Below are 15,048 nucleotides of genomic sequence, written 5' to 3'. Positions count from 1 at the left end.
CTGTCTCAAAAATAAATAAATAAATAAACCCAAACCACAAAACAATCTGTGCTGGAGAAAGCTTAATTGTAGTGTTCAATTCCCAGTGCAAGGGTGTGTGTGTGTGTGGGGGGGAGAACCAAAGAAGTTTTTGTCTTTTGTATGTGTACACACTTGCATGTTACAGCACAGGCTCCAAGGATCACACTCAGGTCTGGTAGTACTTGCTGAGGCCATCTTGCCAACTCCCACAGGATCTCTCTACATAGCCATGACTATCCTGGAACTCACTTGATAAGACTCAAGGGATCCGCCTACCTCTGTTCCGCAAATAATGCTGAGATTACAGGTGTGTGCCATCAACTCCAGCACTGACTCTCAGTGTGCAAAAAATAGTATGTTTATGGGTTGGTGGGAATGATCTAGAAGAGTTAATGAAAAGAGCATCAGAGAAAGGCACTTAAATTTGAACCCTTTAATCAAATACGGGATGAAATTAAGTAGGTGGAAATGCTTCCCTTCAATTTAAAAAAAGTGAGGGGGCTGGAGAGATGGTTGGTGGTTAAGTGCTTTCGCAGGTTCACCAGAGGACCCACGTTTCTCAGCACCAGTTCCAGGGAATCCAGTTCTGCTTCTTGGTTTCCACGGATACCTGCACACATGTGGTACACACATACTCAAGCAGGCACATAGGCACATCCCTTTTCTAAATTCTAGAAATATAGAATGGGACCCTTTAAACAGGTGTGTTGGTAGAAGTACCACACATGCCCACCAGAGATGGAAAAGATGTATCAGGAACCTGTGTAGCTTCTTTTAAAGCTTTGGTAGTGCTGGGACACACTGGCCCGGCCACACTGTGGCAGTGAGAGTTTTCAGTAGCTGGTTCAAAGTGTCATTGTTGAGACTATCTGGCACCATCACAAGATAGCTAACCAGGGAGCTTCCAGATAGCTCTGCCTCTGCTTTCCATCTCTCCACAGGAGTGCTGGGATTACAAGTATCCATAGCATCCAGCTCTTTATTGTGGGCTGCAGGGATGAACTCAGCATTTATACTTGCCTTTTTACCTGCTGAGCTGTCTTCCAGGCTCCTTGTTTCTAGGTTTAAAAACCAATTAGAACTAAAGGAGGATGGGAAGGGCATTAAAGATGTAAGAGCCCCCAAGGAAAAAGAGCAAACAAGAGAGAGATGTGGCAAGTCGGAAAGACAGCACTAGGGTTGACATGGGCCATGAAACTTCAGACACACTGACATGGTCAGATGCATATCAGAGGAGGTAGTGTACTGAGCTTAACCAAAAAGAGTTTAGCCACAATGAAAAGACAAAGCATGCCACTTTCCTGTAAAGCCAAGAGCAATCAATCATCACAACCAAGCACAGAATCTAAGGGGGCTTATGCAAAGCACAAGGTTAACACCAAGCAATGGGACCCACAGCTTCTAAGTAGCACAGCACAAAGCTGTCCATTTTAACTGCTCACCAAGATGGTATTGGGTCTTGCCATAAAGCCCAGGGTAGTTTTGAACTCCCTGATCATTGTGTCCCCACCCAGAGTGCTTATATTTCAGATACTTACCATCATACCCAGCCTCTACCTGAAGCCAGACTTTTGGCTACTTTATGGGTTCCTTTCTCTATCACCCTTCTCCACCCCTTTTCCACCTTCCAAGCCCCAACACTAGGGAAAAGAAAACAGGGCATCGATATCATTAAGACTATTTCTTGCCGGGTGGTGGTGGCACACGCCTTTAATCCCAGCACTTGGGAGGCAGAGGCCAGCCTGGTCTACAGAGTGAGTTCTAGGACAGCCAGGGCTACACAGAGAAACCCTGTCTCGAAAAACCAAACAAAAACAACAAACAAAAAAAAGACTACTTCTTGATGATTAGAGGCAACAAGTTCCTTGGGGCAGGTTTGCTCCACTCAGAATACCCAATTTCTTCGCACGTTTCTTTACCCACAACCACTTGACAAACAGCAAAAGAGGTCACTAGGATCTACCATTTATATACCCTTTGAGAGTGACCCTAAAATTGCAAATGTCAAACACTTGCAGAAACTATCTGCAGCTGGTATAGTCACTCCCCTGCAAGAGCATGAAGCAAATCAAAGTCAGCTGTTGTGAACAATCTAAAGCAGTCTCATACCCCACATAGGGGATTAAAACATTCCTGTAACATGCGTTTTAAAAGAAACCAAAATTCTCACTACCACTATAACTGTTTCCTTTAGATTGAGGTTCTGGTTAAATTTGTTTACCAGTGACTAAAGAAAAATTCTATACGAGACATAAAGCAGCTAATTCTCCACTTTGAGTTTAGAGCTGGGGCAGTGGTGGCGCACGCCTTTAATGCCAGCACTCAGGAGGCAGAGGCAGATGGATGTCTGAGTTGGAGGCCAGCCTGGTCTACAACAAAGCAAGTTCCAGGACAGCCAGGGCTACCCAAAGAAACTCTGTCTTGCAAAACCTCCCCCACTCCGGGACCCCCAAAAAAGTTTAAATTGAAGTTGTAATGCCTTATGCAAACCTGTAACAAAAATGAATTCCTTAGAATGAGATTGGCCAGGTGCATCCTTACTAAATACCTCTCTCCACCTCCCTCAAGTATCCATTGACAATGGGACACAAATCAAACCTTGAAAATACCAAGCAGAGAAAGGAGAACAAACTGTTTGGGGATGGGGAAGAAATGCACAAAGAGCATGTAAAATATGTTTTATTGTTCTTCCAAAGGGTTCAGGGTTTGGTTGTGAATCAGGCTGCATACCTTCCAGCAGTCTGACCTCTCTCACAAGTCAAACTGGCTTCAGCTAGCAATATACTTCATTAAATCAAAAGAAAAAAGTTTTAATTTTGAGTGGGGAAAAAAAAAGTCCAGTTCTGAGAACAATTAACATTAGTCTTCTTTAAGACAAAGTAAGGGCTGCTTTATGTTCCTTTACACACCCCTCTCCTCCCCCAGAATCAAGAATGATACTCTGTCTCAGGCAGGCACTGATGCTGGGGGACACCTGCACAGACCCTCACAGGAGCTATTTTGCTCATGAACAAACACACACACACCAAAATTCTTAGCATGTCAAGTGGAAAAGGTTTGGGTGGTATTGATCAAAACCCTTGAGGAGTCACAGTCAACCTAAACTTATAAGAAATTTTGATCTTGAGTCTTTGTTAAAGAAATCTATTGTCATGCTCTGAGGTAAGAATTTTTAGATTATATCATCATTTTTTACTTTAAAATTCTAGAAACAGTGCCAAAAGCATTATTTTTCATTTTCTGGGATGAGGCAAGGACTACATATTTCCATTTAGTTAGAAATCAGAACAATTCCATCAACAGTAAACAGGCAGCTCAGAAAGCTGCCACCATCTGTAGTATTGTCAACGACATGTCATCCATCCCACTGGCCTGACTGACACGAACAAAATCAAAACGGAAGCTTATGGCTCTGCACAATAACATCCAGTGGGACAAGACAACTGAAGGCCTGCCCTCGAGGCTTGTAGCAGGGTACTGTCAAGTATGGAACGTTTGGATGAAGAGGGTACAAGGAGGTGCCCCTCCATCTGCTTTGTCTGGTCAACTGCCTTCTGCAAATAAGGAAAATGCTTTTCTGTATCAACACACTGAGCAGAGAACCCACAACACTTCCACAGGCTGCCATGAACATGTGCTGTCACTGGGCTGTCTGCTGCTGCTCTCCCACCCCATTACAGCCTGTGGACCCATACTCACTGGGCAAAGCTGGTTCTGACAGTGATTTTTTTGTTTTATAATCTCAGAAGAATCTAGAAATAATGTGATAGATAGGTGATTACACTGAACTGCACAAATAAAGAGGAATTTGGAAAACCACCACCACAGGCATTTCTCAAGACCAAAACTCTCTGAATGTTCTGTAGCTCCTTTGACTATTTCTGAAGCCACTTTTCCATGACATTGTTAGCTAGCAGATCCACAGCCCACAGTTCTACACTTGTAGAAACATACTACCTCTCTTGGACACACTATCAGTGGCCTCCAGTCGTCACTGCAATAAAGTTTCTAGGAGGTCCACTCGTTTCTCTGTTGGGAAAAAGGATTCTCTCAGCTAAATACCAGGAGAAAGACTCAGTTTAGGATGTCATCTCCTCATCATTTACAAAACCAAAGGCTCCTGGCTACCTTTCACGCCCTAATGGTAGATCAGGGCTGCAAGGAAACAAAACAAAACAACAACAAAAAAAAACAACACACACCTAATATGAGCATCCATCCTCAATAAGACTGAACCCACCTGGACCGTGAATATATGCGCCACTGCTTTTTCTTTGCTTTTATTTTTTATTTATTTATTTTTTGGTTTTTTTTTTTTGTTCCCCCTAAAAGTGCCCAGGTGGGCTTAAGGCTGCCAGACACACGCACATCTACAGCAAAAAGGGCTTCTTTCTATTCCATCTACGTGGATCAGAAGGGAGGGGGGGCAGAGAGAGAGAAGATGGGGAAAATCTACCTCCCCCAAATCCCACCACAAAGAGACCCATGTGCCAAGCATGATGGAAGCGTGTGCTCCCAGCAACTGGACCACACTGGTTAATATTCTGCTGGTTTTCCTCAGACATCTATTTTGAAAAAGCTTAAAAAACACAGGAGATTTTGAAATAATTCAATCCTGGCAGAAATCAAAACTCCGAAACTAGGAGCAAAATCATCTTTCACTAAATTAATCCCTTTTCCTTTCTTTTTTTCTTTTCTTAAACATTTTATTCGTGTTATAGAGAGATTTCTTTATCGTTTGCCTTCTCAATCATTACGAGTTGAGGAGTACTGAATCCATCACTACTTTGATGACACAGGTAAGAATCCAGATTCACATTTCCAGGTACCAAGAGTTCCCTCTAATGCCACGATCCAGCCGGCCTTCCTCTACTTCTACTGAACACAGCAGTGTCCGTTGGTGTCTCTGAAGCGTAGTCGCATCTTAGGTCGGTATTTCTCCAAGTAAAGCAGCTGTTTGGAATTGAATGCTCCTCTTCTTTTTCTGAAAATGTAAGAACAGTGCATTGTCATGTAGCAAAGAGCTGCATAGCTTCCTGAAATGTACTATTTATAGAATGATGCCTTCTAGCTAGCTCACCCTAGCTGAAAGCCTGCATACTCCCCAGACCACATTACTTTAGAAAGCTGAAACAGGAACTTTTTTCCCTTTTTGTTTTCCAAGACGGATTTCTCTGTGTAGTGTTAGCTGTCCTGGAATTTGTGGTGTAAAGCGCTTGAACTCAGAATCCTCCTGCCTCTGCCTTCTTTCTCTGCCTGTTACTAGAATCTAACAAAAATCAACAGGGTTTTGAATACCAGATCACTCCTTCCTTTTAGATTAACAAGATTCTTCAGATCAGAATGACAAACAAGTATTAGGAGGCTTTAAAAAAATAAAAAAACAAGAATTAGAACATACAAAGACAAAGCCTCAGGTTCGGTACAGACGTAGATGCTTTAATTAATTATTTAATTATTAATTATTAAATTAAATTTAATTTAATTTATTTAATTAATTATTCAATTTAATTATTAAAGAAAGAACAGTATGGCCTATTATTTCAGACCAATGCCTGGACTGTCAGGATACTCCCAGTGTAACTGTGTATGAGAACAGGTCACTTGAGAATACCAAGTGATGACTGTTTCTCCGCGCATTGCTTTTGCCTGCTGGTTATATGGAACTGCACTGGTGCTACTATGAAATCCAATGAAAGCAGCACTGATCAATACACTCATTGGCAAGATTCCTAGACATCCAACCATATACTAACTGACATTGAAATCAGAACAATCCACAAATGCTAATAGTTTCCAGGCTTTGTCTCTTGCCTTAACCCTTTTTCCTATCTTCAAACAGTGTCTAAGGCCCAAAGCAGCCAGTGCTTGCATATTCCAAATGACTCCTTCCCATAACCTCTTCCTCACACACAGCCCCGCCTCAAGTTTCTGAACACACAGCTTCATACTCACTGTCTTATGAACTGAACAGCATCTTCATACTTCATTCCGCATTCAATCAACGCAAGTGCGACTAGCACAGGAGCCCTGCAGACAGAAACCATCCATAAGTATCCAGAAGCCTTTAGTTTAGTCTTTTAACTGAAAGCTTACACATAAACAACTTGAGCTTCTGTTGAGTGTGGTGGCATATATTCCTTTAATCCCTGCATTTGGAAGACAGGCAAATCTCTGAGTTCAAGGCCACTCTGAACTACACAATTAGTTCTGGGGCAGTCAGGACTACAAAATAAAAACCATGTCCCATTATTGAATGAATGAATGAATGAATGAATGAATGAATGAATGAATAAATATGCAAATGGGGACAGACAAGAACAAACAAGTTTTCTCCTCCAACTCAGTAACCTAATGTTTTCTTCTAAAACAAGGTCTCACCATGCAAAGCAGCCTGGCCTAACACACATGAGCTCTTCCCAATACCACTGTACTCAGCTTCTCAATTGTTTGTTTTTTGAGACAGGGTTTCTCTGTAACTCTGGCTGTCCTTGAACTCAGATATCCACCTGCTTCTGCTTCCTAAGTGCTGAGATTAAAGGAGTCTGCCACCACCATCCAGCTCTATTCTCTATTCTTGTTTTTTTTTCCGAGACAGGGTTTCTCTGTGTAGCCCTGGCTGTCCTGGAACTCACTCTGTAGACCAGGCTGACCTCAAACTCAGAAATCCGCCTGCCTCTGCTTCCCAAGTGCTGGGATTAAAGGCGTGCGTGTGCCACCACTGCCCGGCCTCTATGTTTTAAAAGCACATTAATAGAGCACTGCCTCCAACGACCTGAGACAGCAATAGAAATAAAGCTACCCAGGAAGGCCTCACACCACCATCAGCCTTCAAGAGAACTCAAACTTCCAACCTTAGGAAGAAACCTTGCCATACTAAAGCACTAAGCAGAGCTAATGACTCAAGTCACCACCACCTTAAGGCAACGGCACCTCACAGTGATGTTCTGAGTCACAGTGTACACCGTAAGTTGCCATTTAGCCTGCTGTTGATCAAAGTGTACACTATCAGATGAAATGCTCAGTGATGCCGGGCAGTGGTAGTGCACGCCTGTAATCCCAGCACTAGGGAGGCAGAGGCAGGCGGATTTCTGAGTTCAAGGCAGCCTGGTCTACAGAGTGAGTTCCAGGACAGCCAGGGCTACACAGAGAAACCCTGTCTCGAAAAACAAAAAACAAAAGAATGCTCAGTGAAAAAGAGTTTTACAATCACAGACAATTACTGTGTACACATTTTAGTTCAGGAGTTTAAAGTAACCTTCTACCCGTTAACTACCTTCATTTCAATCTAAACCCAACCATGTACAGATAATTTAATCCCTAAAGCAATTTTAATTGTGTTGCCCACTTGATGACTTAACTCTCTTGTTCCTGACATGGGGGTAGGACCTTCATTACATTCAGTATGACATTAGAATCAGATCCAGACCCGACCCAAAGGGGTCTTATTAGAGCTTATTATACTGGCATGTTCTCATTTCCTTTCTGGTGATTTAGTATCATTTAATTACTAAATGCAAACTCTACCAAGGTGAAAATTTCAGTTGGCTTATTTAGATTCAACAGTTAATTCAGAAAAAGTGAATTACCTTCCCAATCCTGCAACACAATGCACTGCAACACAGCAGCCTGGCTCTTCACGAAATTTGGTTTTTAACAGGTTTAGCCAATCATCTACTATCTGATTAGGGGGTGGAGCTCCATCATCAAATGGCCAATCCTGAAAAGAAATGAGTTCTTACATGAAGCTGCTATGTTCTCAGGGACTAACGTCCAAATAAAAAAACAGCCAAAAATAGCCAGAGCCAACAAGCTCAGCTGAACATATCACCTAACTTACCCCGCTCCCAGACGGGGAGACCCACCTGCTCATTTCCCAAGTGCTCGAATTAAAGGTGTGAGCCACCACCAACCAGATACTTTGTGTGTGTGTGTGTGTGTGTGTGTATGTGTAAGACAGTGTTTCTCTGTGTATCCCTGGACATCCTGGAACTCACTCTGTAGACCAGGCTGGCCTTGAACTAAGAGATTCTACTGCCTCTGCTGGGAAAAAAGGTGTGTGCCAACTCATACATCTATTCTTAACAAAATCCTGATCACTACTGAAAAACTGTCCAAGACCAAAATCTGAATCTGTCAAGTAAGTCTTCTCAAATGAAATATTATTAAATGTCACACCTGTCTAAAGACAGATAGACGCACACACACAAATATTTTGAACTGAGCCTAGGGACTTATAAATACTAGGCAAGTATTCTACCAATGGCCACATTCTGCTAGCCCTATCTTAACCAAAAATCTGTGTGTCACAGACCTAACTCTTGTATGGTCAGAATAGCAGCTAGACATACTAGAGAAAACTCTGAAAGCTGAGACCAAGCAAGAAGGGTCACTGCTGTCGTGCTTTCAGCCCCCCAGTACCACATGCCAGATGAGACTCACTGGTCTCTTCTTCACTAGTGCATTTGAGCGTTATTCCTCTTGGCTACTGTGGTGGTTTGAGTAGGAATGGCAACCATAGATTCATGTGTTTGAATGCTTGGCCATAGGGAGTGGCCTTGTTGGAGGAAGTAGGTCACTGTGGAAGCAGGCTTTGAGGTCTTATAAGCTCAAGTCTGATCTGTGCGACATATAGACTCCTCCTGCTACCTGCAGATTAAGAGGTAGCACTCAGGTCCTTCTCCAGCACCATGCCTGCCTGCACAATGCCATGCTTCTGCAATGTCAATAACAGACTAAATCTCTAAACCTGTAAGCCGGCTCCCAAGTAAATGTTGTCCTTTATAAGAGCTGCCGTGGTCATGGTGTCTGTTCACAGAAATAAAAACTCTAAGACAGCTATCATATCTTTTCTCTAAAGAAAAGCTTTCTAGCAGGTTGTTGTAGAGCACACGGTAATTCCAGCATTTGGGAAATAGTGGCACTCTGTAAGTTCCAGGCCAGCCTGTTCTACAAAGCAAGTTCTAGGCCAGCCAAAGCTACACAGAGAAACCCTGTCTCAAGAAACAAAATCAAAATCAAAAACAAAAACTGGGCAAGCTAGATGGCTTCACTGAATAAAAGTGCTTGCCACACAAGCCTGGTGGACCAAGTTGAATCCCTGGTGTCCAAATTAATGTACAGGAGACAACTGAACAACTGGTCCCACAAAGGGCTCTTCTGACTTCCACACAGGTTCACAATAACGAAAAAAGAAAATGTTATTAAAAAACTTAAAACAGCCGGGCGGTGGTGGTGCACGCCTTTAATCCCAGCACTTGGGAGGCAGAGGCAGGCGGGTTTCTGAGTTTGAGGCCAGCCTGGTCTACAGAGTGAGTTCCAGGACAGCCAGGGCTACACAGAGAAACCCTGTCTCAAAAAAACAAAACAAAAAACAACCAACCAAACAACCAAACAAAAACTTAAAACAATAACTGCCTCAGTGTTTAAGAGCACTTTACTGTGAGTCACGCAGTGGTGCACACCTTTAATCCCCGCTCTCTGGACACCTACAATCAATCAATCAATCTACACACACACACATACACACACACACACACACACACACACACACACACAATTAAAATAATCTCTAAGCTGGAGACATAGCTTAGTTGGGAGAGTGTTTTCCTAGCCCTGGGTTCAATTCTCTGAAACTGCATAAACCAAACACAGCAGCACATACCTGAAACCCTAGCACTGGGAGGCAGAGGAAGGAGAATCAATTCAAAGTCACCCTCAGCTACACAGTGAGTTTGAGGCATGCCTAGAAACACAAGACTGCTTCAAACAGTAAAGTCACAGGGCTACATTCTAAATATCATCTTACTAACAGGAATTCCAGCCCATGGACCAGTCTTTTAGAATAGGAATCCAAGCCAAATGTTACAATGGCAAGTAGTAAAACAATCTTTTAAAAACAATGTTGGCCTTGTCTCGAAAAACCAAAAAAACAACCAATGTTGGTGGCAGTTTTTATGTTTTTACTAAAACAAAAATGAGAAACCTATGGATCACGGACATGAAATGACTACCCACCTTACCAACAAGAAAATTTACCCACATAACTGCCTTCTAAGCCACTGACCAGGTGGGCACCTGACTGAGATCACTGAACTACCTATTGCTTTCTTCCCAGTTAATCACATAATCTTCCTACTACATTGTCCTCACAAAGTCACAAAAGATCTTATAGCACAGAAGACTGTAAGATCATTTCATTCCTAAGAGCTACACCTTGTGAGCCAAATTATTCAGGGAAAAAGTAAGAGTTTTAACTAATCCAGTCTCTTCTCTTTTTTGTAAAGAAACAGCAATCAGTATGCTTGTGTTGTATTCAAATTGAACTCAACTAGATGCTGACCAGAGCTCTTCAGAAATCTACCCCAAGTGTTACAAACTTCTGTGCACCAAAGTCCCTTCTCCCAGCCCGTAGCCTTTTCCTGTCTTTTTGTCCTCTACAAATTATCCACAAAATATTAAGTCACTAACAGATTAGTACTTACAAATAAGGCAAAGGATATTTCATATGAAGTATTTCTGATGGAAATTACATTACATTCATTCATATTAGTAGCATAGAAACAAAAGCTAAAAAAAAGCTAAATACTTCATGAACCTCCAAAATATGACAATGTTCATTGTGTGCAGGCACGCTGGAGTCCGAGAACAACCTCAGGTGTTGTGCACTACTCAGCTAGTGTCCACTGCATTTCTGAAGGGGTCTTGAGACAGGGCCTCACTGTTGGAGCCTTGGCTGTTTTGAAACTCACTCCATAGACCAAGATGACCTTGAAATCACAGAGTGCCTCCTCAGCGCTCGAATTAAAGGCATGTGCTGTCATACCCACCCCGTTTTACCCTGAGAGTTTTTGAGACAGGTCTTTTTGCTTGTTTTCTGAGTGTCAATCTCAGGTGCTCAAGCTCTGACATCGAGCACTCCACCGCCTGAGACATGCCCCAGGCTCCAATTTCCACATTTTAGAAATAAGTGTGCACTCAATTTTGCCTTTCACTTGTTGAAAATACACTGCAATTGTAGACTCTGAGGAACAACGGGTGCTGCTGCTCCCGTATTAATCCAAAGAAACTTTAGGAGACTGCTATTAAAACTGTCTTGACAGTGTTTGAAATGTCAGTGTACTCACAGAAACAAAGACAGACACTCAACACTCACTAGAACGTGGATTCCTTCCTTTTCAACTGGAGCTTTATCATATGTAGCATCACAAACTCGAACCAAAGTTGTCACTCCGTATTTCTTAAGTTCCTTTAAAGAAAAACAGTTATCAGGAGACTTGTTTTTGGAATCTGAAACCTGGGTTTTAGAAATGAACTGAAACTAGGCAGTATCCTTCTTAGAGCTCAAAACTGATCTCACTGCATAAGCATGGCAGACACACACTCCTTGTAGAAATAAATACTCATCTTTCAATGGGCAATTTAGTAGCATAGCATAAAAACTTTTTAAAAGTTTCATATATACAATGACCTAGAAATTGTACTCTTGGAACTTCACAGAACACAGGCATCAAAAACAGGACAGCTTACTCAGCATCTTCACCACAGACAGAACAGAACAGTGAAGGGAGAAATGTTGTTTATTAGTGTTCCCTAAAGGGGGACAGCACACACACACACAGTGAATACTACTGATGGCTACAAAGTAACACAAGAGACTGGGGTAATCATTTAAAATATGTGGTATGATTTCAAATATGTTTATTTCTGAATATATACACATGTGGGGGAAAAAATCTAGAAGCCTAAGGTATGTAACGATTGATTGTTTTTAATTTGTTATTTTGCTTTTGTTGTCTATTTTCTTTTTTTTTTTCTTCTTTTGCTTTTTTGAGACAGGGTTTCTCTGTGTAGCCCTGGCTGTTCTGGAACTCACTCTGTAGACCAGGCTGGTCTCGAACTCAGAAATCCGCCTGTCTCTGCCTCCCAAGTGCTGTGATTAAAGGCATGTGCCACCACCACCCGGCTGTTGTCTATTTTCAAGATAGGGTCTTTGTTTAACAGCCCTGCCTATCCTGGAACTTGATTTGTAGACCAGGCTTGCCTTGAACTTACAGAGATCCACCTGCCTGTCCCTGATTCCCAATTGTCGGGTTAACACCTAGCTTTTATTTCTGTCTTTCTGTATTCTCACCACCACCATTCCCAACCCCTCAAAGTACTTCTTTCTGTGGCCTTGGCTATCCTGGAACTAGTTCTGTAGATCAGGCTGGCCTGGAATTCACAAGATTGGGCTCTGCCTCCCCAGTGCTGGGATTAAAGGTGTATGCCACCACTGGCTGGCTTTTTAAATTTTTGTGCAGTAATCATCTACTGCTTTTCTAAAGAGCAAAAGTTTTAATTTTGAAATTAGGAAGAAAATGTAATTTTAAAAGAGCTAGCACACAATTATAACCAGTTACTCCTTTAAACAGTTAATATAAGCCAGGAACGGCTCTCCAGAGACAAGGGTAGGCAGATCTCTGGATCTGGATCCTGTTTGAGGGCAGACGGGAACATAGTGAGACCCTGTCTAAAACGTAATTATTTACATTTGTTCATTTTTGTGTCTGTGCTTGTGAACAATATTCACATTTCAGTTCTCTCCTTCCAGCACCTGGGTTTAGGGGTTGCACTTACTATGTCATCAGGTTTGGTGGTGAGGGCCTCTACCCACTGACCCATCTCACCCGCTCCCAGCTGGGAATTTAAAATGAATGTTTTAGTGGCAGAGACCTGTCCTCTCTGCGACTTAGATGCTAAGCAGAGGGAGCACAAGGACCACCTGAGCTACACAACTAACTTAAGGCCAGGCTTGGAAATTTATTGAGTGCTTCTGTCGACACAGAAGGGCTGGGGACACAGTTCATGGCACTGTGCTTCTTGGCATGCATGAGGCCCTGGGCTCCATTTCCAGTGCCACTCAAGTTTAAGACTTCAAAATTATGTGCTGAGGATGCTGGTAACTCAGTAGTAAAGTCCATGCAAGCCTGCACAGTGCCCTGGGTTCAGTCCCCAGCACCACAAAAACGAGGGTGGTGTGTGTGTGTGTGTGTGTGTGTGTGTGTGTTGGGGGGGTGTTAAAATGAGTTTCATGGTTATCCCTCATCAGAAAACTATTACAATTTTTTATGGTAAAACTATTTGGCCTCAGCTTTGCAACCCATAAATCAAGAGTCTCTGGATGATTGATCCTCCAGCTGCTGCTCTCTCTCCTCCATAAAATATCAACAGAATTCACATTTGATGGCACAACCTATAAAAGATTAAACACTTTACATTTAAATATCCCCTAAGAGTAAAGACTATCTTCATGACCTAAAGGGGAGGAGATGAGGCTCCATGTTTTACTACTCATGACCACTTCCTTCCCCAAGATTCTGGATTCCTATAGTTGTGATAACTACTGTTACTAAGTAGTTTGTGGTTGAAGTATAACATAAGCCTATTTTTTTAGTGCAAATGGGACACACCTGCTATGGCAGTGTGCAGAGAGAGGTCAGAGGACAACTTAGGGGAAGCAATTCTCAATACTCCCAAGGGTAGAACTCAGGTTGTCACACATGACAACAAGCTCCCTTACTCACCTCTCTTGCCCACTCTTTAACATGTGTCCTAGTATGCATGGCAGGCTTAAAGTGCTAGTACTACCAAATACAATGATGAGCCTTTGGGCAAATGACTCAACAGCTTGAAGCTGAGTGCTATTACCTCTAGGAGGGAGAAAACAATAAATAGGACCTGTCGTCTTATATTTGTACCTTGACCTTTAAAACAAACAGTATTCAGGGCTTACTGCAATGCTGGGTACATACTGTGGTCAATAAATGTTGAGTTTTTGACTGAAAATGACAAAAAGTAACACTAATAAACACAGAAACAACACGCAATTAGAAGTACTAGGTAATCTAGAGAATCCTCAAATTCCATATTCTTTCAAAAATTCTATTCTAACAATTCAACCCAATGTAAACTATGAAAGGATAAACATTCATAGTCAAGAAAAAAAAAAAAAAATCAAGCCCCAAAGTAGACTTTGCTACAATCTTACCTCTGTGAACTTGTTGAGAGTCGCATTGGTGGGGTTGTGAGTTATCAGAAAACGCATGTTCTCATAAGAGATCTCCACAGGGGCTGGACGGTTCATTATGGCAAATAAAAAGTGTGAGCGTGCGTGTGTGAGTGTGGTGGGAAAAATGGGGAGAGGAGGAAATCAATAAATCTTGAAATGTTTCGCAGCAGAAAACATTAAAAAGACCACTAAAATGCCTATTATTGATCACTATTTTCTCTATTCAACTTGCTTATTCCTTATGAAGCTTCTCTCTTCAACACAGGCAGAAGTATTAAGAATCCACTTGAATCCAAATTCAACTTGGGCCTCAATGTCTGCAGATGGATACCTTCAGCTTCCAAAAAAATCCAACTACATACAACCTTTAAGCAGCCTTTATACTACATTTAGGCACTAGTGAGACAAGTTAAAAAGTGTAGGTTCTTCTCCACTTTTGTTTACTTGATGCTTAATTTTACTGGAGTCATTAAAAGAATATGCTTGCAATTAAAAAAAAAAAAAAAAAAAAAGCCTACTACTTCTGAGGCCAGTCTCGGTGTCCAGAGTCTTCAAGGCAATGTTAATTATGGCACATATAACCCCCAAGCTCACTTGTCAGCGAAAAGGCTGTGCTGAGCCTGGCAGAAGTCTGCCCTCACGCTCAGAATCGCCATAAATGTGCAACGTATATTCCAACGAAAAACCTGGGGAAAAAACACAGGTAAAATGAAGTGAATAACAGAATGGAATAAACATGAAACCTTCAGAAACAATAGATTCTCTAAGAGATCAAGATAGGTAAAATGCAACAAATGCTAATTATTGACACCTATAAAGATCTGGATAAGGGGACATATATATATACACAAGATCTTAAACACCAGTCGTATAATCATGTTTAACTCATTTTTCATTGTTTGAGACCTTAAAAATTCATTCAATTAAGGGTACTTGAAGAAAATTTCCTTCCATGGACTCTTCTTTAACTCTTCAGT

At 41.9% G+C, this 15,048-nt stretch overlaps 1 protein-coding gene across 1 annotated transcript; it reads right to left on the bottom strand.

The window, feature by feature from the left end:
• Nucleotides 1-2,684: 2,684 nt before the first annotated feature.
• Ptp4a2 (protein tyrosine phosphatase 4A2) lies at nucleotides 2,685-14,571 on the bottom strand. Its single transcript, XM_028759581.1, has 5 exons — nucleotides 14,051-14,571; nucleotides 11,177-11,269; nucleotides 7,611-7,741; nucleotides 5,977-6,051; nucleotides 2,685-5,005 (listed from the first exon to the last, which is right to left on the bottom strand). Exons 1-5 carry the CDS (start codon nucleotides 14,144-14,146, stop codon nucleotides 4,897-4,899), a joined length of 504 nt encoding a protein of 167 aa, XP_028615414.1. The 5' UTR covers nucleotides 14,147-14,571; the 3' UTR covers nucleotides 2,685-4,896.
• Nucleotides 14,572-15,048: the final 477 nt, after the last annotated feature.

This window comes from Grammomys surdaster, unplaced genomic scaffold (assembly GCF_004785775.1).
Source record: "Grammomys surdaster isolate TR1022 unplaced genomic scaffold, NIH_TR_1.0 126313, whole genome shotgun sequence".
Taxonomy (NCBI): domain Eukaryota; kingdom Metazoa; phylum Chordata; class Mammalia; order Rodentia; family Muridae; genus Grammomys; species Grammomys surdaster.
Note: the sequence above shows the minus strand (reverse complement) of the source record. Positions and strands in the feature narration are given on the sequence as shown.

What these genes read in the sequence shown, in the direction of transcription:
- Ptp4a2 (XM_028759581.1), bottom strand. Translation starts at nt 14,146, where the DNA reads ATGAACCGTCCAGCCCCTGTGGAGATCTCTTATGAGAACATGCGTTTT. An exon ending in AGGAAGGAATCCACGTTCTA is followed by an intron (nt 7,742 to 11,176) that starts GTGAGTGTTGAG and finishes ATTTCTTTTCAG; the next exon opens with GATTGGCCATTTGATGATGG. An exon ending in GCTGTTCAGTTCATAAGACA is followed by an intron (nt 5,006 to 5,976) that starts GTGAGTATGAAG and finishes TTACATTTTCAG; the next exon opens with AAAAAGAAGAGGAGCATTCA.